Source organism: Dermacentor silvarum, chromosome 4 (assembly GCF_013339745.2).
Source record: "Dermacentor silvarum isolate Dsil-2018 chromosome 4, BIME_Dsil_1.4, whole genome shotgun sequence".
NCBI lineage: Eukaryota > Metazoa > Arthropoda > Arachnida > Ixodida > Ixodidae > Dermacentor > Dermacentor silvarum.
In genome coordinates this window covers 113,356,083-113,381,528 of record NC_051157.2, presented here as the reverse complement: position 1 = coordinate 113,381,528, position 25,446 = coordinate 113,356,083, and the positions used below count along the sequence as shown (strand labels likewise).

Here is a 25,446-nt window from a genome sequence, read left to right as displayed (position 1 = left end):
TCTGTCGGACGCCTTCGAATAAAATGTACGAGTGCCGACGCTGTGCGTTGCAACACTAATAACACACATTATGTGTGGCCCCGTGCGCGATTGTTTCGTTTCACCCTTAGAAGAGCAATGCGTATACCTCGCATACTTCCTAAAATAACAGCTAACGCTGGAAAGCAGAAGCAAGCTACTAACTACCACCTCGAAAAAGAATGCAAAAACGAATTGACTGCAGGAGCACGAGATGTTGTGTATGTATATAGAGTATACGTACATCCGCTCTGCGCCGTCTCCTTTCCTGTTGATCCTCATATTTTACGTCGTTGCACGCTCGCACGCACATGCCTGAGGTTTTATTGTGTTGTTTTCTTTCTTCGTTATCTATATCCTTACATTCTCGTTTTTTTTTTTTTTTAAACTTTAACTCCACGTTCCCTGACTGCACTCGTAAATAGTACAGGCTGCTTTTATGAATGATTCGAGTAGGAAATAGCGGACCGGTGACTCACCGCGTGCGGCTGGCATGAGCGCATGACGCGAGTGTAACCCTAACGAGAGACGTGTGTGCGAACGTAGAACCGGAACATGCACGGATGTAGTAAAAGAACAGCGGGCGTCGGCAATTTTCGGGGCGCCGGCTTCCACGAAAACGCCAAACTCCTGCGCTGGTTACACTTTACGCGGTCGGTGAAACGTACTATGGTGCTGGCTGTAAAGACAAGTTTGAGAAGGGTATATACACACTTCTCAAGCTTGTCTTCACCGCATATATACAGCCGGAAAGCCCTTCATCTTGTGAAAGCGTGGCAACTTGCTATAATTGCTAGAGGCGTCGTCGTGAGCGTACGCAGTGCTTATGTGTGTGTGCATGCGTGCGCGCGTGCGCTCTCCTCCACTTGTAACACTTTCTCGGGATGTTAACTTATCGATCTCTTGGCACGTGCACGCTTTGAAAATGACTGATAACTCAATGTGAACTGCAATAATGACGCTCGACGAAACCGCGTTAATAAACAAAACAACTTGACGTCAGCGCGGGGTCGTTCGCAGGCACAAGGGTATATTTCAAGAGACGTGCTAGGTCTCACACTCACATATTCTCGTATACTGCGTGACGTTGAAAATAACTTGTTTCATCGAACATCGATAGTCTTTAGGCGTTTATCTGCAGCGCATATAGACAGTTCCCCAATGAACTATCACATACGGCCTTCGTATTTGGCCGCAGTACATGCGGACTCTAAAGTCATTCAGTGAACTTCAACCAACTATTGTCAATCGATGTCTGCATATCACGTGCGTACATACTCAAATACAGTCTCGGGACTCAGTAACTGCGTTAAGCAGCTCGCCGGCAACGTCCTATACGGGAACTACCAATCGCAGTCTAGCGACCGAACGAAGGCATATACATAAGCAACTACTGTGCGCTTCTAAGTAACTGCTGCCACTGTGTTCCCCCTGCAAGCGGGTAACTCCATTCACCATGAGGCAGCTCTGGTTGTTAAATTGGCATACAAGCTTCTCCAGCGCGTCAGACAGAAAAGTCGCACACAGGCAGCGCCGTATATAAGCTGTCAAAGATATTTTCTGCGAGGCGACTTACCGACATCGAAGACGCCCCTCACCGTATGCGTCCTGCAAGGACTGCCAGAGGCTATAGCGACTCGATCGACTGCCGCAGCCGGAAGGCGATGCCGGATCGCACGAGAGCAGCTCAGCGATGCCATGCGCTCACACTTGCTCTCTCATGACGGGCTTCGCGCAGCACACAGCTGCTACACCAGGTGGCATCTCGGCTATAGACGACGGCGGCGCTATGCGGCCTTCTTCCTGCCTCCCTGGCTGAGTGGCAACAAACACGCCGCGACGCAGAGTGTGTATAGTTGCGCTATGCGTGACGATCGAATCACGGGAGGTTTGTTCGTGTTCGTTGCGCGCGTTGGTGAGTGCGTTTGTGTGTGAACGACCTCGCGAGGCTTACGGGCATGCATCTCGCCTTGCTGTGCGAAACACGTCGCGTGTGTCTGAAGAGCGAGAAGGTGACAGTTATGCGAGAGGGGCAAAAAGAGATCGCGCGTCGTCGTATATTGACGCGCATTCCTTGACAGATGGGTTCACCTTTACACGTGTGGCGCGCATAAATCGGCCCGGTCGGGTGCGTGGACAGGACGGATCGATGTAGAATGCGAGATTGGCCTTTGCTGCGTGTGGTTCGCTGGCGAGTGAACGCGGACTTGCCGACGTATCCGCGGCGCAGATCGACGCTTTATTATGCATTTGCATTGTCTTTAGATTGATGTTGCAACTGAAAGATTGGCCAAATGAGGCTTGACTTGACGTGCCGAGGATGTTACTTCAGTCGGAGTCAAGCACGACACACACACGCATTTGGCACGTAAAACCCCCGATTTTTTGTACATACATACATACATACATACATACATACATACATACATACATACATACATACATACATACATACATACATACATACATACATACATACATGGACGCACTTACCCTGATAGAATCGTGGGGAAATGGACCCCCGTATCCGACATATACCTGTGCACGTAGCATTCTATCAGCTCCTGCGAACATCGCACTGAAATCGGCGTGCTTGGACTGAGTGCAAAAGCTCTTTGCATCGCACTACACCCGCCTCCACATCGCCGACCGCACAACGCGCAAAAAGCAAGAACGACCAAGCTACGCGGAGTAATTTGCACGGTTCGCGTCTAAGTGTGCGCCGCACTTAAGCAAATCAAGGTGCACCCTCTCTATATACCGGGGCAGCTCCCCCGCCGCTAATTTCCGTCTCCACCGCAACGATTACGCCCCGAAATGTCACTTTTATTTTGTTTAACCCTCGCTTCCACCACGCGTGCCGCGGGAGACCAGACTCGAGGCTGAGCTGCAACCGGAGCTCGAAGCGACGTCTCGACCGCAGCCATTAGAGAGGGAGAGAGAGAGAGAGGAGAGAAACGAGCGACAGCACAAGTGCCTGCCTCCGTCGCTCCGATCTCTGGAAGAATGCGTCGCCGGCGCTCGCGAGCGAGCTGGCGGAGTTCGAGGGAGGAACAGCGACGAGGCCTTGTGTCGTGCGCCTCCTTCGAGTAGCAGGAGTAGCGTAGTAGCAAGCGGTCGACTCTCCCTCGCGCGCGCAGCTGTCGCAGCGTAACGACGCGTCGCAACAGCTACTAGCTTTTCTCTCTACCCTCCCCTCCTCGCCCATCGCGCCGCAGGCTTGTCTCTCTCCTCTCTCTGAGCGCCGAGAATAGTGGGCGCGATTTGTCCCGCGTGGCGACATGTTGCGCCCGCCGCCGCAGCCACATTCTCCGACAACCCCGAGACCACGGAACCCGTGCGACGTCGTATAAATAAACCGGTGGCTGACTCTTTCTGCGGTTGCCGGAGTGTTGTTCGCGCCGAACTTTTAGCATGGGAACACGTTCGGAAGAAGAGGTGCAGTGTGGTGCGTGCATGTCGGTTGAGCTGCAGGGGGGAAGAGTTTGTGGGGCGCGTGGATGCGTGCGCGTGTCTCTAGAACACATCAGTGGCGGTAGAGGGACGAAGGAGGGGGAGGACAGGGGTAGCTTATAGCGTCAGGCGACGCGCAGGGTGCCAGACAGGCAGTCACGAAAGTTTCCCGCCGAACTGCTTCACGCGCTTTCGCCACGCCTCTGGCGCAGGGCTTGGTGACGGGGGCGCGCGCGCTAGGGCGCGCCTTGCGAGTAGGCGACACGTGTGTCTACGACCCGACCTTACACCTTCCCTCCCCCCCCCCCCCCCCACCCCCCATTACGCAACTCCCACGCTGCTCCGTTCGTTCAACGCTCGCATGTGCGCCCGGAACGTCAAGTTGGGGAGCGTTGATACATTACCCTGGTTGCAGCGATGCGGTGGCATTTGGCTGCTATGTGCCATATAACACGTTCCGGAGAACAGTCTCGTCCGAGTCCCGACTGCCATGTCTAAGAATGGCTGCGTGCATTCCATGACAGGATGTTTCGAGACAGTGATGCAAAAAATAAATGAGCTCACGCTATAGTTCCGTAGGAGGTGTCTAAACATCGTTCTGTAGGCTATGTGTACTTCGTCGCACGGAATCAGCTACTTTGACCCCTTTGGAATCGGGCAAGTATTCGAAGCGTTTCTAGGTCAACTGTGTGGTCAAGGAAGTCTGTGGGATCAGTTCGCTTCATATACAGCCATGCAAATACCAAGGGTAGAGTACGAGCACGCACGCACGCACACACACAAACACAGGGTGAGGGGGGGGGGGGGAATCTCGGAAATGAACTCCGCGGACGCCCTAGTCTAACCTATAGCGACTGTCCAAGTCTTGAATGCGGCACGTCACTGCTACGCGCATTGTGTCAACTTCACTGCTACAAAGGAAGCGTTTCCTTTAGGCACGCTAGATGTAACGTGCAGCGCGACACCCTCGAACGGTAGTCACAGGGGAGGGGGGAGAAGCTACCGCGAAGACTTTCTATTTCCAGCGGCCTTACAACAAGGCGGCAGCTTTGTCTACCTCGTCGCCCTATAACACCGATGGCTTGCCAAGGCAGGACCCGAGGAAACACTATGCGTAGGCGGTGACGACAAAGGCGGCTGTTACCTGAGCAGTATTCTGAGGCATTCGGACAGAAACACGCGTTCGCAGGTGCGTTCGTCATTAGCCTATAGCAGCGAGCGCGGCGAAAGGCTGGAGCATCACGCGACAGCGAAAGATGAGGCAGCGGTGTCTGCGTGCCTCCTTCGCTCAGAAACCCTCGAAATAGAGCGCGGGCGCGCTAACACCCCGCTCCACCCTCTCTCTCTCTTATCCTTTTACTTCCGTAAGACAGCGGGAAAGAGCTCGGTGACGCGGCTACGTACGGTTGTTGCGGAACCCTGCAAGTACGCCACGGGGTTTGCTACACTGCGCGGCAATGCGGAGAAATAACAGTGTTGGCTGAAACGGCCTCAATGTTGGGAAGCCCTTTTCTGCAAGGCGAAGCAACTTGCGGTTACTGCAATTCGGCGCTGTGCCGTACAGAGTTGCAGCTCCCCTTTGAAATCTTACAAGAACGGCGAGAACGCCATTCGATCATCGAGCATTACTATACAACGAATTCGTTAACTCAACAAAATTTTACAATATACTATAAGGTGTATATCTGAACAGGCGGTAGAACGCTTACAATCCGAACAAATTTCCACTTGGGCGTGCACTCTCCCATATAGTCAGTTCAAGTGAATTCAAGTCAACAGACGATTCATTCCGTTTCTTCCTGTTAGCAACGTCGCCCGCTCCTCCCTCAGCCTCTCGCCGTTAAGACGCGGTTCACGAATAACGACTAGCAATTGCACCCCAGGCCGATCTCGCTTGTGCTTGCCGCCAAAACCAATCGTCGTCGCGTTTTCACGGACGTAGCTCTCGTCGCTACAGCTGCTATACATCGATCCACCACCACCGCCACCTCTCTCCCTGACTACCACTGTACTTCAACTAACAACGCTATTCATCAGGCTATAACTGGATCAACCCGTACTTCACACACGCTCTATATACTGTCATCAGTTTAAGTACTATTGCAACGTCTCCCTCCGACAGCGCCAAAGCCAAACGGTAGCTGTACAGAAACAAACGGAGAAGACTTTGGGAGCGACGTTTCGCTTTATAATGCAGAACCTTTCGTTGCCCAACTCTTCGTACACAAGGCTGCGCAGCAATCGAGGACAAAAAAAAATTAATAAATAACGGGCCGATCGGGAGCCCCATCTCGTTTGCACGCGCATCATCAACTATGCAGCCATGCTGCCGCCGCGGCTTCTCCGGGGCAGCTCCGACGTGTATTAATGAGGGCCACCGCGCATTTAATTTCGCGTCCGAAGAGCTAGGAGATGAACGCGAGGAGGTTAAGGCCGGTCCGAGCAGCCGTCCCTAAGTCCGATGCAGTAATGAAACATACTCCCTTCCCCACCCTTCCTATACACATGCCTGCGTAAGATTGACAGGAACCTACCGTGCATGTGCCATGCTTAAGGTCTCTCTCTCTCTCTCTCTCTCTCTCTCTCTCTCACACACACACACACATATGCACACATATACGCACACAAACACACACGCACCACTCACGAACGCACGTCTAATGTAGAACGCCGTATACGCGGACTTCCATCCTGAACCGACGACGTATGCGTCTCTACATTTGCTGCCTTTTTTGTTTCTTTTTTTTTCTTCTTAGTTTTTCGTGCTGATCTCACCTGCGCACTTAATCATTTATATACCGCGCCGAGTAATGAAGACATGCCGCGCTCTCGGGCACCTGTAAAGAGAAACAACTTGAGCACACGAAGCGGGCCGGCGGATATAAGAACATCTAGAAAAAACAAGAAGGGGAGGGGGGAAAGACCCAAAAAATAATAATTCCGCATTGACTGAAAGGATCCCGCGATACGAGTTTTCTTTTATGTCAACCTGATATCTCATTTTTAGCTCGTCCAAATAGAACACACCGCACCGTGGGTGCAGAGTGCCTCGGCATGCTTAATGGTAGTGCGTGCTTTTTGGCTTCACCCAGTCACCTCACCCGACTTCACTTCCGTCCAGCCTTCTTTATTTTTTTGTAAGTAGGCGAGACGGGTAGGTGTAATAATTCATCGATTAATTATTAGAAGAGGCTGAGGGCCTAATATTCTTCCAAGCTGACATGTTCTAATGCATAATATAAACACGTCGCTCGCTCCCATTCGTTTTTTTTTTTTTTTATAATACTACGGATGTTCGCTACTTAATAGCCTTTTTTTTTTCATAATTTGGCCCGAGGCATATACCGGTCGCTGCAATTAACGTGCGAGAGCGTACCGCAGCTACTACAGTTATTACGTGGACTATGACGTGATGGCGACGCTCAGAGGGGAGAGGGGGCGTTCGGTGGCAAAGCTACTGAAGCGAGCACGTCCACGCCTATGAATAAGTACATCTGAAAGTTATAGTAAGTCTCAGTGAGAAAGAGACAGTAATAGAGAATGCACGACACTTGTTAAGTATATAGGTATGAGTAGCTTAGTATAGATATCCGGACATTTAACCGACTGAACACGGGAAAAGAAAAAGAAAAGAAAATACGACAATGGAAACAAAATTCGTCTCTGTGGAGTAAAAAGTTCTTGAATTACTGCACTACTAACTTGTATGCATTATATCAAAATTAAAATGCTAGGCCTTTACCTGAAGGTACTTTTTTTTTTTCGATCACCTAGTTATAATGCAATACCCTAAACGGACGGTGAAGCTCATACGAGTCTCGGGCCGTACGCGAGAGTTGGGAACGGTTCACACGACAGAAGCGAAATGCGACGAAAAGAAACGCACACCTTCTTGCTTTACGAGGCGTGTTGCGTGCTTAGGTACAACTGTCCGCGGAAAAGCCCGCCGGAACATCGCCCCTCACCGAGAAGACACAAAAACGGCTTCGCTGCATATATACGGACCTTCTCTGCGTTCCAAGCAGCGTGCGAAGCAGCTTCGCTCTTCTACATCCCATAAATCTCGCGTTTATAGGCGCCGGAACCACGACGCGCGCGCCCACGGGTGAAAGCCCGCTCGCTTCCTAAGATCACGTACACGCATCGCTGCACCCGGAGCTGCACACGCAGTATACAACGCACATACGTGCACATCTTATAAGCGTGCAGCGCTTCTGAAGCTGAAGACTATAGAGAAGACTTCGTCTGATCCACTGTGCAATTCACATGTATATATAGAGACGATACCCACGAATGCTAACGGTTCGCTAACGGCTGTAGCGAACACGGCAGCGCAGTCGATCTGGCCACATTACACAAAAGAAGTCGGACAGGCACACATCGGCCAGAGCAATGTGTTTACTCCAGCACAGATAAGCTGGATGGCCACAGTAGCAGTCCGGCATAGTAGTATATTGGTCGTGGTATGGTAGCTGGCCATATAGTAGCAAGAGTTAATCACAGCAGTGAACTAAACGTATATGATACATTATAATTGTGAACAGTATAGTTCACCAAAGCCACGGTGTACAGTATAATGACCAGTAGACCTAATGTTTCTTGAAATTTGGGGACAGATGGTGCGTATAGTACGAAGGAGTCAAATCTGGCGAATACGCCGGATTCTTGAGAAGCCTTGAGAAGCCCACTTCAGAAAAAATTCTATTGGGAAATTGACTGCGGAATGGCCACAGCACTACAGCTGGTCATAGCAGTACTGCGGGTCGCCATGTAATTCAATGGTGGCCCGGCCCACAGCAATGAATTGTCCATAGGCAGATCCGTTGGTCGCGTGACCAGCCAGAGCCACGGACCACCGGCCAATCACAAACTTTGTCCCCCTTTCCCAGGCGCCAGTAACGGGCAGGTTATATAGCGTAATATTCATCCCCCAACCCACGATTATCCGATGCACCAGCTTGGGCAAACACTGCACGCTTTTTCCCGAGACAGCGTGGACGCATGTGACACAGCATGCGTGCGAGGGAAGTTTGACCTTCACCTGGTGTTGTATATAGCGTGTGCACGCTCGGAGACGGGAAAAAGCAGTGCGTGTCAGGCGCGTCACACACGCACACCTTGTAAGTACAAGGGAGATTACTTGTCCCGCGACGCGTCATAAAGAATACCCTCGCACGCAGGTGCCGTGCTGTGTCTGCCTCCGCGGAGGATGTTGTTTCTGAATCCGGAGAACGCACGCGAGCATGATTTTACGCCGGGGTGCTCCCGCTGCTCCTCCTACCCCTCACGTGACACACGTTCCGGCGGTGGTTCGTTATACAACGACAGCGTCGTGGCCTTCGCGTCTCGCCGCTCTTCAACAAGCCAGCCAGCTATACGTAATATAAGCCAGCCGCCCGCGCCGCTTCCATAAGCAGTCTCCCATGCCTGAATCGCGTGACAAGCGGCGATCAAAAGCGTATATACACGGCGGAGGGAAACCGTTTTGTAGGCCGTCACAATAATTAATCAGGGACAGCAAAATACTGCCCCGGGTGCGTCAAAGCGTGACCTAGTAAATGTATTATGTATACTTTTCGCCATTAACAAAGCCGGACCGTTGTCTTCGAACCTCTAGGTTATGAAAAAAAAAAAAAAAATTAGCAGCGCTGCGAGTTCTATACGTGCCACCGTATAAAGTTTTCAATTTATATCCCCCCTTTTACTGCTTCCGTCGGGTCTGCGTGCATATGGGTGTATAGGCGGTCTGTTATGTGTGCACGGATGAACGAACTATTTTTCCCCCTTTCTCGTTCACTGAGCTTTACTTAGGTATGGAACGGGGGTGAAGGGAAGAGAGAGAGAGAGAAAAAAAAAGGTAAAGGAAAGACAGGGAAGGGAAGCACAATACCAAGGGGGGCTTGTTTCACTTACAGAAGGCGGATGCCGCACGTACGCGTGCTGCAAAGACGCACTGCGTGTTCCCGAATCGCGTGCGAGTCTGTCGAGCGGCGCATTATGTACGAAACGGCGCACAATATGTATACGAGGAAAGCTGCAACGCGCGCGGCTGTCCCCGTAATAAATGTATACGGCCCCACGGCTTTAGAAGTTGCTTTTTTTTTTTTTTTTTTCGGGGTAGCGGTTTGCTTGCAACCGCGTTATCTTCGGCTGCAGACGTTGCCGGAGTCTCAGGTGCAGCGCGGGTGTGCAACTCCTCCGGCATTCCGCGATGTATAGTGTGTAGAAAAATAAAAACTGCTTCGACGAGACCGGCTTTGCTCGCGCGAATAAGCCACGCAAGCTTGTGTATAAGCTACGTAAGACTCGGCAGCACGGAATGGAACTGGAAGTAAACTGTATATGGGGCGCTGCGATCCCTGTTGTTTCTTTCCCTGCTGCAGAAACAGTTCCGCGAGGATCTTCGCTCCCGCGAGCTCACGCACAACGCGCCTCGGTCGCATTCCCACTGTATATAAAAGCTCGCCAACGTAACTGTGTGTAGTCGTCGTGCGTGCAACGAGCGTCGAGACGCAGCGTGGATTTCGTAGAAAAGGTGTGCGCCGGTACGTGGCACGCAGACTTCGCCTGCGGATGTCTGTGAATAGGAGCCGTTGAGTTGGAGGTATAGTAAAAGTATAGTATGTAGTAAAAGCTGTGCAGTCAAGCTATACACGCAGAGCCGGTCGGGCTGCTGTGCTGTTTTTATTTTGCGCTTTTTTTTTTTGTGTGCTGCACAGATTTCCGACGCTTTGTTGTGCTCTGTGGCGATATTACGTGGCCTGAGCCTACTGCAATCGAACTCAGATATATCGAATCTGAAGGGGATCACAAAAGAGTTCGATATACTCGTACAGGTAATTCGATATATAAAATAAAAATTTTATACATAAACTTTCAAGGGCGATTTTACAGCTGTTCTATATATACGCAATAATTCGTTATAGCCGGGTTCGACAGCACATGCTTATATGTATAGCTAACCAATGCTATACAGTATAGTAGGTTATCGTTGGTGCATAGCATACGGCGGCATTTTCTTTTTTCTTCTTTGTCTTTCTTTCAATCTTGCTTCCTTTCTCTCTTTTTTCTTTTTTTTTAATTCACTCTCTCTCTCTCTCCTTTGCTACAAACACAGGATCAACGTATACAGATGCCACTCTGAAAGTTGTTGATCGAGTGTTCCTGGTTTTCGAGTATAAAAGCCGTGCTATCAGCTAGACCCATGCTTTTCCCGCAGTTCGCGAACGCATCTTCCATGGTTTTTAAAGCGTTTCATAACGCGTTGTAACTCTAGCAGATGGCCGTTCTAGTATCGTCACAATGTATAAGCACTTGGTTATCATCTCACGAGGAAACGGCATTCGATTTTATTGACTAAAGGTTTGTAAGGTACACAGACGGACTACAATGTATGCAGGAACTATAGGTCCCTTAATGAAGCCCTGCGATGGGACAGTTCTTATCAGACATGCACCCGTTGTGGCCACAACCCCTTTTGCACAAACCGGCTAGCGCTACTTACTGTCGCGGCCACAGAAACAGAATCGGTTTTACATTTGGCTCGCAGTTGACTATGACGAGATTGCGAGAGAACCTTTTGCTACTGCGTCTATATAGTTCGCGACTCTTCCCGCGAAAGGGCGCTTGCGACATGCAGCGCTTCGGTCTGATATTTCCTTGTTTCACTGCCTTCTTTTGGTCATCGATCAAATGGAAGGGGTGATCTATGACTCGTTGCAACGCCGCCCTCGCTGACGCCGCAGTTGACACATACTGAAAGAGAGTGAGAGAGATGTCGCGCGGAAAGAACGGATTGCGGCGGGGCGCTGCAATTGCGACAGTTTTAAAGATAATATATTCGCTCGTAACGGCAGAGCAGGATTGAAGTGACCCCGCCTGCATTCGCGAACCGTGAAGGGGAAATTCGTGGACGCCATCTCGCTTACGCAGCCAATTTCATTACACTTCCACGTTGATGCATTTTCCTTTCCTTTCGCTGCAAATTGCGCACGCCGCATCACATAAACAGCAAATGACGAGTGACACAAACGAGAAACCAGATTTCTTCATACAAGTATGCGGAGCGCCAGTGCACACACACACACACACACACGCACACACACACACACACACACACACACACACACACACACACACACACACACACACACACACACACACACACACACACACGCACGCACGCACGCACACACACATACACAACAGGTTATCCGATTTCATATGATTACATGTCCCCGACAATCAGCACGACTGTCAAAATGTGGGCAAATAGAAGTGTGGAAATAACTCGCACGCAAGCAACTTCAAATACACTATAGCGTCAGCTGCATTGCTGCTAATGCGCAGAACTCGAACTCCTAGACGCATTAGTTTTATGGCATATATACGCAGGGCCCGATATCACTCGCTAGCTGTCAATTAAGCCTACTATTCCTAAAGCTCGCAATTAGGGTTGCACGCGGTGTACATTTTCCCCCCCCCCCCCGTTTTTTCTCGAAGCCGCCCCCGCCAAGTCTCGAATTAGTATGCGCCTTGTAGCGTATGCGATTGCCCATTCATTCCTTGCTCATATAACTACGTGGCATCAAAAAAGAAAGGAGAAGGGAAGAGGCCATGAAAAGGAAGAGGAGAGAGGGCCGCGCCACGGAAGCTCATCCATACAATACCTTCCTGGCGGCATGCATGGAGCGCCGTGAAGGTATATATAATAAATACTCCGCACGGCCTCGAACTTCGCGAAGGACGCGGTCTCACGTGTGCGTGCACGGATATATCCCAGGGAGCAAAGAAAGCACAAAGGCAAAGCGGCCGCCGGCCGGGTTCCGTTTTCGATCACGCGAGGCACGCTCGCGGATCGCCAACCCCTGACGCCCGGCACGCATGCGCAAAGCACTAACACAAATACAAGGCGATGCCGGCGAGCTCACGAGCTCCGCGTTGTAACACAACGTGCAAGCTTGCAGCGGAGAGATTGCACACAGCGAAGCGACCTTTAATTCTCCGGCCCTCATCCTGTGCCCCCCCTCTTCTTCGCTGACCTCTTTGCACTTTCACTCGGGGGAACATGAGCTCGCGTAACGCATGCTTTCCCGTTCGTTCATGAGCGCTCTGTGGAATCTGAGGAACGAGCGATAACGAAAAATCGGGTGGCTGGAGGGTGCCACCGCCCTTCGGGAGATAGGATAGGAATCCTACCCTGGTTCTATCCTGCGCCGCATTATACGTGCACCGTGTGTATAATATATGCCGTGGCGTGCATACTGCGCATGCGCGTTCGTCGTGAACGATTGCGTGCGCGAGATTATAGCGTGACGAGAAGGATAGATGGATCGACGAGATGCACACGGAACGAGGGCAAGCATGAGTGTGTGCACACGCTCGACCATCGGAGAAAGCTGGAACGCTAATTTTCGGGCATATGTAAACAGTGCGGTGCGGACATATGGAGAAGCAAACGGATCAGGAGTATACGATGCGCTCGACAGTATATGTCCACGTTTTAGCTCACGCGTGAGCCAAGCATGCATGCGGGAAGACGAAGAAACAAAAGAGTGCGCGCATTAACGATACTGAGGACCGCCATGATCCTCTATGCGCGGTATAGGGCGATAGGGGAATATATGCGAGGCCATATATATATATATATATATATATATAGTACAGTAACCCGACCTGCCTTTCGGATAGCCTTCTGCAACGCCACGTCCAAGCCTGCTTGAAGACCAACACCCCCATTTTAATATTATATATATATATATATATATATATATATATATATATATATATATATATATATAAGTCACGCGCAACTGCAGGTCATCCAGCGCCCTCTTTCTCCTCTCGCGCTGCTGGCGTTGACCGTGACAAACCAGACGGGTGGAAGCAGGGAGTAGTACTGGGTGAAGAACGTTGAGGGTCGGCGTCTTGTGATACTCTACCTTTGAAAACGCAGAACCTGAGTGCACCCTCCTCATACAGCATGCGGACGAAGAGAGCCGACGTATGTTCTCATACGAATTTTTTTAAAATAACTTACAAAAGTTATACACAGCACACTGTCTCACGTGCAACGCAATACGTTCAGGTATAACGTTTCATCGGTCCTCTGTGAGCGAACAGCAGGACAGCGAAGCGCGCGAACAGGGCGCGACATGCAGAATGAATAATATTTAGGGTCCCACGTATAGATGTCACATGGCACTGAAGTGGTCGAACAGCCGACCTTCGAAGACACTCCGGTGCGCAGGTCTTTTGTTCGACCCTCCTACATATAGTCATGTTGGGTTAGAACCAAAACATCACCTACATGCACCGGTACAGGGATATCCACAAGCACCGGCAGCACTCGGCATATAAATGAGTCCCACGTAAAACACACCCACTTACACGCATTTTATACGGCGACTTACACCCGACACTCGGAATATAAATGAATCCCGGCCCTTCATTCAGCCCTTCTTTGACCCTGCGTCCAGTGTGGAAGGAGGCGGACGAACATGGCTATACACCCCGGTCCAGTTCGCGTTCCCGAGTGCCTGGCCGCACTCACAGCCCCTTCTCGCTCGTTTAGCATTTCAATGAAAATTGCGACCCACCCCAGGGGCTCTCGAATCCGAGTTCCAAACCCAGGGCCGCTCCGCACGTTCGTTTCGCACGCCCCTGTCTTCTCCTTGTGCCACCAAGCTCCGCGCAGCCTGGAAATCGCGAGGAACGGAACAAGTTCCATGTATACATGTACAACAACGGGCGACGCGCGGCAGATGACGCGCGGCGCGCACTGGCTCCTCTCACAGATGCAAAGTAGCACGTGTTATATGTGCGAACGGAACCGTTCACCGCCGTCCAACAAACAACACGCCGCCGCACAGCATGTGGGTCGCCGCGTTCACGAAAGCGGTGTTCAAACTCGGCGAGATCGAGGAGCCGCCGAAGGCGTGCGAGGGTCCTGCGCGAGCAAGGTCAGACCCCAGCATCCACTCCCCCTCAACGTTTATTTTTTATTTGTTTAGTTTTGTTTCCTTCACTGGTATGTTGAACCATAAAGGAAATAGGAAGAAGGGAGGCGAGAGAAGAGGGGGCGTTCGAGGGAAAGAGAGAGAGGAGGCGCCTGTTGCTTGCACGCCGCACAGACGCTTTCGCCTCGTCGCCAGCGCTGTCGCCGCTCGAGCGGTCTCGTTCGTGTCTCTCCTCCGGTACGGCGCAGCGACCCGACCGACCGCAAAGAGAAGAGCTGATTAGAAATTCATAAGGCCGGAAATAATGGCCGCCACTGGAGCGCGGGCTCGCTTTCTTGCGTCTCTTTTGGCGGCGGCGGGTTCGGTCATGTGTGGCATCCCCACCGCCTCTCTCTAATGGTCGCCGGTGACGCGCCGGGAGGGCCCCTCCGACGCGCCCGCTTTCCTTCGTGCATGGTACGTTCGGCGCTAGGTACAGCCACCCCCACCACTTTCACTCCCCCTCGCCATCCATAGACAACCCCCCCCCCCCTCCCCCATCGTTGCGGGAGGGCAACGTGGGGCAGACACGACTTCGACGAATTCGGCGATTCTTTAGCTCAGGTTACGCTGGCCAGACTGACCTCACCCCCCCCCCCCCCCCGTACCCTCCTCTATACACATATGTAGAAAGAAAAATGCCCGGCGTATACCTTGTTTCAGCTGACTTATTTCGTCTTTCTTTTTCTACTGCCTTTTCCATTGCTACGGCCCTACCGGCCGGAGAACACCGCGGACAATGGAGGATGCAGACCGGCAGGAGTCGTTTCTCGGACGACGAGATATATTTAATGGTCATGCCGAGGCCGCTGCAACGCACGTATAACTAAGTGTACTGAACGCCGTGTTGAGTATTCGTGACCTCGCGGGCGTTATTGCAACAAATGTGGAAGCCACGTGATTAGTCGTTGTGCCTAATAATCAGTGTCTAATTGCACTGTAAGAATAGTTTCGTGAGTTACCGCAAAGAACTTCAACGTCCACGAACGCTACTTCCAACGCACTTTTCGCGATTGAAGGACAACATGCAATACACGAAGACGGTAACAGGCCCAACAGAACATGGTCGCCGTTGTTTGACACTGTGCACATATTTGTTGTTGGCGTTTCATCGTTTCATAGAGGGACTTTGCCGACGTTGACTCGGCCGCAGAAATTCTGGTCTCCCTCTCTCTCTTTCTGTGTACGTGTGTATGCACGTTCTTGATAAAGGGACATACCCTCAACACCTTCGTTTCGTGAACGACGACAATGCCACAAAACTATATACTATGTAGCGAAAAACATTCACCCATTCTATTATATTAAAAAACGCCCGGACTTAATTACTGTTTCTTATACTTGGCACAAATAGTCCCGTACCTAAACGAAGGCAGGACTCGTTGTGAGGCCAAGCAACACCTAACATATATCCCGATACAAGCGCTTGCGGAAAGTGTTTTGTAGATGCATGTGTTACGAAGGCAAGTTACGGCAACGATGTCATACGCTCGTCCAAAGTCGGGAAAGTGTATCTTCTCATGTAATTCGGAGTGGCGCTTTGGTATCTTCGCTTGTCAAAAAAAAAAAAAAAAAAAAAAAAAGAACGTGTGTCTTCGTGTTCGCGGCGCACCCAGAACACTGCCCCTTGCGTGTCTACCCACTTAACACTATCTGCAAAAATGTAGACGCACCTTCGCATGGACGTTCCCTACGGGCTTGCTCGTCCGCGGACCCGAAGTCCCGACCAAAAAAATCAAAAATTAAAAATAAAATAAAATAAGAATTCCCGCGCGCTTGCCTATGCTGTGTTCCGCCAAACCAAACCAAGGTATGCGCGCTGGGAGCCGTTGTTCCAAACAGGCTGCTCCTACCTATGAATATGGATCGCCATAGAACCTTGCCAATACGTGGCTGCCTCACCTCGACCGAAGGAAAGAGGGGGCACCACAACAATATCGCCTGTGTCGGGGCCTTCCCTGCACCAACACTGGGCAGTGAAGCGCTTTGGCGTCGTCCGCGCTGCTCGTCGTTTTCCATTAGTGGAACACTCGTTGACACTAAAAGGAGCAGGCGCGCGCGAGCTTGGCATTTACAGATAACAGAAGAGAGAGAGAGAGGTGGTGATAAAATTCACCAGAGGCCGGCAGGCTGCACTAAGACAAACCAAATCAAATCAAGACATAGGCAAGATCCATTTAAAGTGGCTACCATATTGAAACACATTCCTAATGCGGCGTCACCGCGTCTGTTTTAAGCTGAATACGCTGCGCCCAGATTTGTACGCACGGTTTCTATGCGGTTGTCACTTTGAGTTACGTTCGCACGAAGCATCATTCCGCCATGACTGCGGGGCACAGGCATCGTGCGGCATGAAGTAATACACGGCGCCGGCGCGATCGAAAATCAGTCCGAAATACGCTCAGAGTGGTTCGCGCGCTTGCTTAGTATAAACGGACACTAGATCAGTTGGCAGCACACAGCGTTCCACGATGCGCAGAGCTCATCGTCATCCATGTTCGAGAAGTGGAACACGCGCAGACACAAACCGGCGGGTGCCATGAACGTACTGTATTATCCACCGAGAGAGGAGCTGGTGAGGAGGTAGGATAAGCCGCTCAGAGGACGTGCAGGACGGGGCGGGCGAGGCCGGCGGCGGACCTCTGGAGGCAAGGCAGTACATGGGCGTTCGGATGGTCCAGGGAGGGGTCCGTGAACGAAAGGGAGGGGGGGGGGGGTCACACTAGTAGAGGTCCAGCTCAAGCCCTCTGCTGACTGAGGAACCGCCCATTCCAGGGAGGGATGAAGAAGAGTCAGCGATAAAGAAAAAAGAAAAGTGAACAACACAAGCAGCGGCTCTCGCTCGAGAAGATACCGCAAGAGCAGCCAGCCGACTCTAAAACGGAAGCGGAGAGAGCAGGCCCCCAGTTCGGTTTCGCTTCCTCCTCTTTTGTCTTTATCTTCTTCCTTTCTTTTTTGTTCGTTCTCCAAGCAGTAGCCTCCTCGACGTCCTATTAAGCTGTCTCTGCACACCGACGACGACTGAGAAATCTGCGCGGAATGACAACGCCAGCGGAGCAAAACAAAGTAGCCGCGAGGAATTGGGTGTGTGCTAGGACGGAAAAGCGGGAGAGGAAAGAAGGTGGCATGGCAGAGGCAAGGCCTCGCCGCCGCCACCGCCCGAGAGGAAAAAAAAAAAAAAAAAAAAAAAAAAAGAAAAAAGATCGATCGCGATATCTTAACTGCGAGACGGGGTGTCGTTTCGGCTTCTCTCGGCTCGGATGATCTCGCGCGGTTGGGTTCCAAAGCGAGCGCGCGCGCAGCGATCGCTATATAGAATGAAGAGGAGACAGCCTATAGCCCTTCCTCTTCTTCCCGCTGAGTATCTCGTCAGGGCCCTGTACGAGACGTCCCCCCAGAGATTGGCTAAGAATTTGAAAAAAGAAAAAGAAATAAAAAAAACAGAGGAGAGAAAACTACGGAACCCTCGCAGCGTCGTTTGGGTGTGTCAGCTGCGAAGCTCAGATGCGCGTGAAGTGATGCCGATCTGCTGGTCGGCAAACGCGCCCCGTTAGCGAGGCGCCGATTTGACAGCGCTCCCAAGGACAACGTGGCACTGAGGAGTCGCGGGAAGGGGGCCACGGAGAGCTTGAAGCCATAACGTTAGGAGACTTGAAATTTGAACCATTACGGAGCAAACTGCTGTATAAGCGTTAATACCAAGACAAATGAATCAGCCTACACTGGTAACGTATGCTTTCGCGCTCACCCCCCCTCCCGCCCCTCCAATTCATTCGGCGAATAAGGGTTGATTAATACTGGTAAGGAAACGAAGGCCAAACAACTGTCTTTTTTTTTTTTTTTTTCGGGCGAACACCTCTGTGCCGGTAAGCATCAGTATGACGTTGAGGAGTTCAAACTATGTTCTCGTATTAGAACCGTTTCGGCACAGGAAAAATTGTCGAAACCTGCTAGTTCGAGTCTCTGTGATTCCTTTCGCATGCTCTCATAGTAAACGCTGTCAAATTTCCCGACGAAACTGCGAGCTGCAGGCGCGAAAACTTCGGGGCGGCGTCGCCACTCGTTTTAAGTCGTTTATATGCGTCTCTTCTGGTGGTTTACTTAAGCTATCTGGTGGTTTACGTAAGCTTCTTCTCAGGGTGTAAGGGGGGCCCGTTTAGCTAACACAGCCGAATATTGCTGTTTTGTATCAATTTACGTGTGGACTTCTTAGCCTTACTTTCCTTGTGATCGTGATATATTTCACAACATTGAGCTCACACTACAGCTTGCGCTTTCGCGTTCCCTCCATCTCGTTTCTATCTATCTCTCTCTCGCTCTCCTTTATATATGGTCAAACTATGCACGCGCCTGTCACGTTTGAGCCAAAAAGTACAACTCAAGCCTGTGTAGTTGTCAAAACTACTGAGCATGAAAAAAAAAAAAAATCTGACGGTAAGTTTAACAAAGAAACAATTCTCGCGCAGCCGGACTTCCGCTCAGGCCGTCGACAGACATTCCGAAAGTTATCTCGTTCTTCTCTCTAGCCTATTTCAAATCTGAACATCGCGCTCGAAAGACATTCTATTCTTTAGTCAGAAATACGACGCATTTTCGGAGAGGCGCGCTCGTACGCATATATACACACTCACATACACCCGAACAAATCGGTGCTCTCGATTTGGACGGTCGGAGCAGGAAGGGGGTGCAACGCCGAAAACGCAACGAGACGGGAATCTCAATACTTTTTTTCTCTCTCCCTGCCTCCTTTCCGGCGCGGCATACTGCATAACAGGAAGACGGCGAGGGTATGAGGAGAGAGAAGGCGACCTTACACGACGCGCCCGACGGCACAGCAACGCCTCGGTATTTTTTGCACCATATATATAACGCACACACACCGTGGCGCATATAGAAGAGGAAACCTGGTGCAGCGCGCAACAACATGCGCGTACGTCACTTTCTTTCCGTCAGCACGGCGTGGACGATGATGCGTGGACTCGTCGAAGGTCCCACGCTGTGGCCAGCTGTGGGGCTGCTGCTGCTGCATGCATGCCGCTGGCGAGGAGGAGCTGGCATCAGTTTTCTTGGGCGGCTGGGGAACGCGCCTCGGAGAGGCGGAGTACGAACCGGCCAGTGCCGAAGCGCGAGTGAAAGGAAAAGTAAAAGACGGGTGGCGAACTCTCTCCGCCGGCGAACATGAAACGGGCCGCGCCACACGCCACTGCGAAGCGTTGCCCAGGTGACATATTCGCTCGGCACGCTGCCTCGCTTTGATCGTGTTCCGCCCCGCCGGCCCCGTATCGAGGATTTACATAAAACAGCCGATGGGCTGGGTGCGAGGCGAAGGGCGTATATAGAAGGTGCACGCTATAGCGACGGGCGGTATAGTATACGTGAGCTCGAAATGCGAAAAGTTGACTGCGCGAAGCGAGGACAGAAATAAGCCGATCGGCGAGAAAAGAGAAACGGTGGTCGAGAGAGCGAGCAGTCATTGGAGAGGGAGGAATGAAGATAGGGGTGTATATGTGTGCGTAGCTAGATCGGAGCATGTACGCCGTGTCAGCGCCCCAGCGTCGCCGTTGATCCATAGCTTGCCGTCGTGTAGGAGGAAAGCGTTTCCACAGTCGTGCACGTGTTTGTTATAGCATGCGTGTGTGCGCGCCCACGCTCGGCTCTTCCGAAACTTTTTTGTCTCGCGATTCGTACGTCTAGCAAGATCGCTGTAAATAACGTATGCGGAGGCGTCCGCTGACTGTAGTGCCTTCTGTGGGCACAGCTGTTGATGATATCGCGTCGCAGTCGGTCGCGCATGCATACTTCAGAAGCGGCGTAACGGGGAATAGATTATACACACAAGTGTCCGGATTGCGCGTGTACGCTGCAACTTACTCTCGAAGAAAATCTCGCGAAATCGGTTCCAAGCAGGCTGAGATAAGCAGGTGACGAAGGAAGTTTTCTTCAATATGCAAAATCACAACGCTCTGACTCCTCAACAAGCAGCCGACATCCATCCTGCAATCTTCGTTATACCCAGTGTGACCCACTTTCACTCGCCATCGCTGTTTGCCCGTTCTGCCTATATATATATGTATTTCCCAATCTCTTGCTCAGATATCGATAGGGGCGTCCTGCCATTATCATATACACAGTAGGAGATATTCGGCGTTTTCGCACAAGGACAACGTAGGGAAGCGTGATAGTACCGCAGGCCTTCGCTACTGGGGTCGACGCACACAGCGTATCGAAAGTGTGCACCCTAGGGGGCGCGCCATGACACGTAGATTCGCCCCGCCCCACAACCACCCTACTATGCCATAGCGCGCGGCAGATGCGTCCCTGACCGCGTGACTGCGCGGACGCGTCGCGGTTTTTCGTGGCGGTCGCAGCCACAGCGGCTAGAAAGCCAATAGCGTTTCGGCATCAATAGCACGGGGGAGCTAAAGTGGTGGTGCCTCGCGGAGAAGAGCGCCGGCTGCGCCGGAAATCCTGGTGCGCACAGGACGCCTGTATTTGCTCCCCCATTCATTCGGACGCATCGTTCACAGGAGTATCAATCATTCTCCCCCCTCCTCCTCCGCACGAAACCACCGCTCCCGCAGCAGCATTCAGCGTAAATGGCTTTTGGCAAGCATGCAATCGCCGTTAGTTTATCTCTTCCACAATAGCGTCCCTGCTTTTCGTAACCCCCCCCCCCCCCCCCCGCCATATAGTTTGGCTCTCCGATAACGCGGCAGCGTCGCAAGCTTGACCATGCGCGTTATTAGTTTTCTTTCCTATCACCCAGTGTGAGTTAGGCAATTTCAGTCCACAACGTGCAGCGTGGGTGCCAGACGGGAATATGCAAATAAGGGGTCTATATAGCATACTTGCGACACCGTATATATCAATTTCCCTCCAAAAATGAAGAAATGCTTCGGCCCTATAGCTGTTGCATCCGAGTCTCCCAGAATTCTTTTGATGTCAGTCTGACGAATGAACGATACGGCCGCCGTCGACTTCTCTCGTTCCCAATAAAGGCGCAAAATTAGGCGCGCCACGTGCAACCTCGCAAGCGCCCCCTATGGGAGCCGCACTGTTCCTCCCCGCGGCCTATACTGTGAGACTCGCTCGTCCGCGTTACGTAATGGAATCACCGGCCTCGTTTCCGCTGAATACACAGCGTCCTCGAAAAGGACAGCGTCATCCTGTACGCGACGAGTATAATTAGTGCGCGACTCGTTGACCCATGCACGGGAAGGAAGCCGCACGTGTAACAATAGCCGCGAAAAGTATAACAACCGGCGCCGCACTCCGGTAGCTTTCGTCGACAGCGTATGAAATGTCCCTAACGAGGGCCAGCCCGTTTCCGAATGCAAGAGAAGTCCGGACACATCGGCTGTATGGTGGGACTGCTGAAGTTTGTATTATTATTATCAATATTATTAGTAATACCTACTGCCAATCCCGGCTGGGATTATAGCAGGAATGGAATGGAAAAAAAAAAACGTTACTGTTATAGCAGGAGGGCACACATAACATGAGAAATACATAGGGGTACAATATTCACAGATATATGAAGGTCGAGGGGGAACTCCTGTAGCGTGTAAGGTACGACATGGTCGTGTGACATCGCACAGGTGAAAATAAGGTGAATGCACAGTCTCATAATGACGTAATCGACGGTCCGGTCTGCGCGCAAAGTTGGATAAACAAAAAACAAATCCGGCCTTCATTCCTGATAAATTCAGAGAGCTCCAAAAGACTGATTTAATTAGCCGTTCCTTTTCAGCGTCCCTTTCAGCAAATTTATTCGCCCAGCATGGAGATTTGCGTCTGCAAAATCTGTCTCCACATCTGGAGAACATGGAGGTGTACAACTAGCCCTACGGTCCAAATGGTTGACGAGGCTGACCACCAAACATCCGTTACCACTTACTGCGACGAAATTGTAGTTCGTTTATATTATAGCAGTAATATTCCAGGAGACCCTGGTGTCCCATACCAGGACTGTCTTGGAGCCATAACTGGACAAGGCGCTCAATAAAATATGTTCATTCCCCTTCCCCCCCCCCCCCTATCTTTCATTTCTGTAAGGTAGTTTATGATTAGGGGTGCGCCGTCACGCGAAATATCATTAATCTCATCATGGCGTGATTGGCGTCTACCTGCATATACATGCCAGATCTACCTCGTACCATTGGTCAAGAGATGGAGGGAGCTGATAGAGGAGGGGGGGGGGAAGAGTAAAACAATGCGTTCGGGCAACTGCCGTAACAACTAAATCAAGTTAGTCGTATCAGAGCGAAATTAATCATTTGCCGATGCCGCGAAACTGTGTTTCTCTGCCGTATATACGACTCCCGGAATTGCTGATATCTACTGTCGTATAGAGACCCCCCCCCCCCCCCCGCACATTGATTCGTATTCGTGCGATGGTAAGTCGCCGTATAGTTAACCTTAACCACGACATGGAAGCAGTAATGACAAAGGAAGGAGGGAGGGGTGAAACACAGTTAGGTCGCTGCATTAGAGGCAGTACTTCTATCACGACTGCAAGCGAACTTGTTTTCCCCGACACACACGGTATAAGGTTCCTGGGAACAGCAGGCACACAGACCTAAATCCACTGTTGTTGTTGCTGCTGCTTCCTGTTCAGAAGCAGGCTGGAGTGGAATCAATTAATTTGTGATGACGCGAGATGGCAAGACAAACAGAGCGCGAGCACTATATACCAGCGAGCATATATGCCACTGAGAGACTGCGCGGTAGCAGCTGCGCACAACGATATGGGAAAAAAAAAAAAAAAAAAAAAAAAAAAAAAAACGTCACTGGAACAACACCAAGTGTGCCTCTTTCACTCTACCTTCCGTTTTATTATTATTTCTCTTCCTCGTTTGCGCTAGATGCCATTTGCCGTTACTGAACTGCCGCTTGCCGTTTGCGGCCGAAAACATACACAAATGCGCTCGCAAGGCAGTACAAGTATTCCGCGATATGCCAGAAGCAAAACGACCGTGCGTCAGAGCTGGCCCTGCAGCGTTCCATGTCGGCTGTTGCGAATTCGACGCAAAGGAAAACGAAAATAGGATTTAGAGGGCGCGTCGTACAGGCTGCAGTCTAGGGAGCCTACATGCGAGCGCATGCATGTAGTGCTCCCTATACTGCACTCTATACTCTGTTTTATGGCTCTCTTTGATGCACTCGCTTATCGTTGAAATAGAAGAAATTAATAAAGAAATGCTCACCCTGCAGATTTGACGGAAGATAAATGGTGGGATGCAACCGCGCGCTGCTTAGTGAACTCGCAAAGAAAGTGGGACTCTTTGTCTTGGAAAATGTGTTTTGGTAGACTACAGACTCGGATAAGTAAGTAGTTATGTGAACTTCGAAGGAGGTTTTCCTTTTCTTTTTTTTTTTTGAGGAAGCTGCTTACCTCGTCCTTTTTTTGTGTGTGTGTGTGTTTTTTTTTTCTCCTCTCTACGTGGCTGTTCATATTCGCGAGCGCTTTAATTAGGTGGACAAGACAAGAGACAGCGATCACGTACACAGCGTTTCGTTGTTGAGTCATTAGTACGCGACCTAACATAATTATGCCTCGGTCCCCTGCGAAATAAAAGTGTTCATTCAGTGCATCCCAATACGACAAGTTAAGCCGCGCGTGGATGTAGGTGGTGTATACGACCGGCGGCCGTCAAAAGGGCTGGGAGAATTACTGCGCGCGGAATTAACCGGGCGTCACACGAAGGGGTTAAAACACGGGCCGCTATGCAAACGATGCTTTTTTAGCAGCTGGCACGTTAGAATCTGTTAAAAGTAAGCATTTTTTTTTATCTTGCAGCCCCGCTATGGAGGTTGCTAAACAAAGGTGCTAAGCTAAAATGTTCGTAGTTTGCGTACATGACACATTTAACCCTGTCAGCAGACGCATCTGGCAAGCGCCTCACTGCCGCGTCCTGTCAGGTGCGCTCTGCATATGCACGGTATACAGCAAGGTCGTGCGGCCGACACCTAATTAATGAAGTACCTGGAACGCTTCATCTGTGGCCAACCAACGAAAGTTGCGTGTGTGGTTTTGGTAGATCAGATACCTTCGTCCTGCAGCGGTCACAAGATAGGCCGTTGATGACAATTGGATCACATGACCCGAAACGACTATGAGTAAACCCGTCACCTATCTGCCTGGATCAGCTCAGACGTATCTAAAACCCTGGAGAAAAAGGCAGGCCATGATATCCACGGCGCAGCATTTATCGACCGTTCACCGCCTGTCTGAACGCTCTGTGCTATCCGGCAATTGTCAACGATGGCATTCATTGTGCGCGTGACAGCAGTGGGGGGGTCGCCCACTCTATAAACAGCCCAGCCCCGAATAACTACCATCCCTTCGAGCCCTTCTCCTCTCCAGCGCGGAATGCGTTGTTGTTGTTGGGTGAGTAATGCAGCGCGGGGCAATGCATGCATGCATGCATGCATCTATATACCGTGTGGCTTGCGATCCCCGCGGTGAGCCTGCAATAAACGCGAGTCGAGAGGTTAACCGCGATCGACGAGCCATGCATGATGCTTCTTCAGCGTGCGTCACGACTCTCTCTCGATGCGATTCGGAACGTCCCGCGGGCATATCGCGTACGCCGCAAACGGCCGGCCGGGCCCGCTCGAGGTGTCGATGAGGGGGGCACCAATCGACGGCGAAACGCTGAAAGGAGTGCCTTCTCTGCGTGTTCTACACCTCCTCACTCTTTTTCGCGGCTGTTAAAGACTCGTTGGCGCGTTTGCATTAATCGACGGAGCAGCGAGAGGCTCTCTGGTGGCGAAAGGGTCGCGACCCTGTTCGCACGCGCGAATTGCCTGACGCCTGTTCCGATGTCGGCGCACACTCCAGCGCGGTCTCAGCAACGCTTGCCTATTGGCCCTCCAGTGAGAGCTGCCTCGGACATTAGCTTTCAAGGAGGGGTCAGTGCTCGGAGTCAGGACTGCCAAGGGTTTTTTTTTTTTTTTGCAAGCGCTTCCATCCAAG

General features: G+C 51.2%; 1 protein-coding gene across 3 annotated transcripts in view; it reads right to left on the bottom strand.

Moving 5' to 3' along the window:
• The window catches only part of LOC119450505 (uncharacterized), a 412,316-nt gene that overhangs the window by 110,148 nt on the left and 276,722 nt on the right, over positions 1–25,446 (bottom strand). Inside the window, exon 1 of one of the 3 annotated variants that reach the window (XM_037713985.2) lies at positions 1,595–1,821. The exons of the other annotated variants lie outside the window; for them this stretch is intronic. Within the exon in view, the coding sequence (XP_037569913.1) occupies positions 1,595–1,600 (6 nt within the window). The 5' untranslated portion in view covers positions 1,601–1,821. Of the gene's footprint in view, positions 1–1,594; positions 1,822–25,446 lie in introns of those variants that run through there. 3 annotated transcript variants of the gene reach the window in all.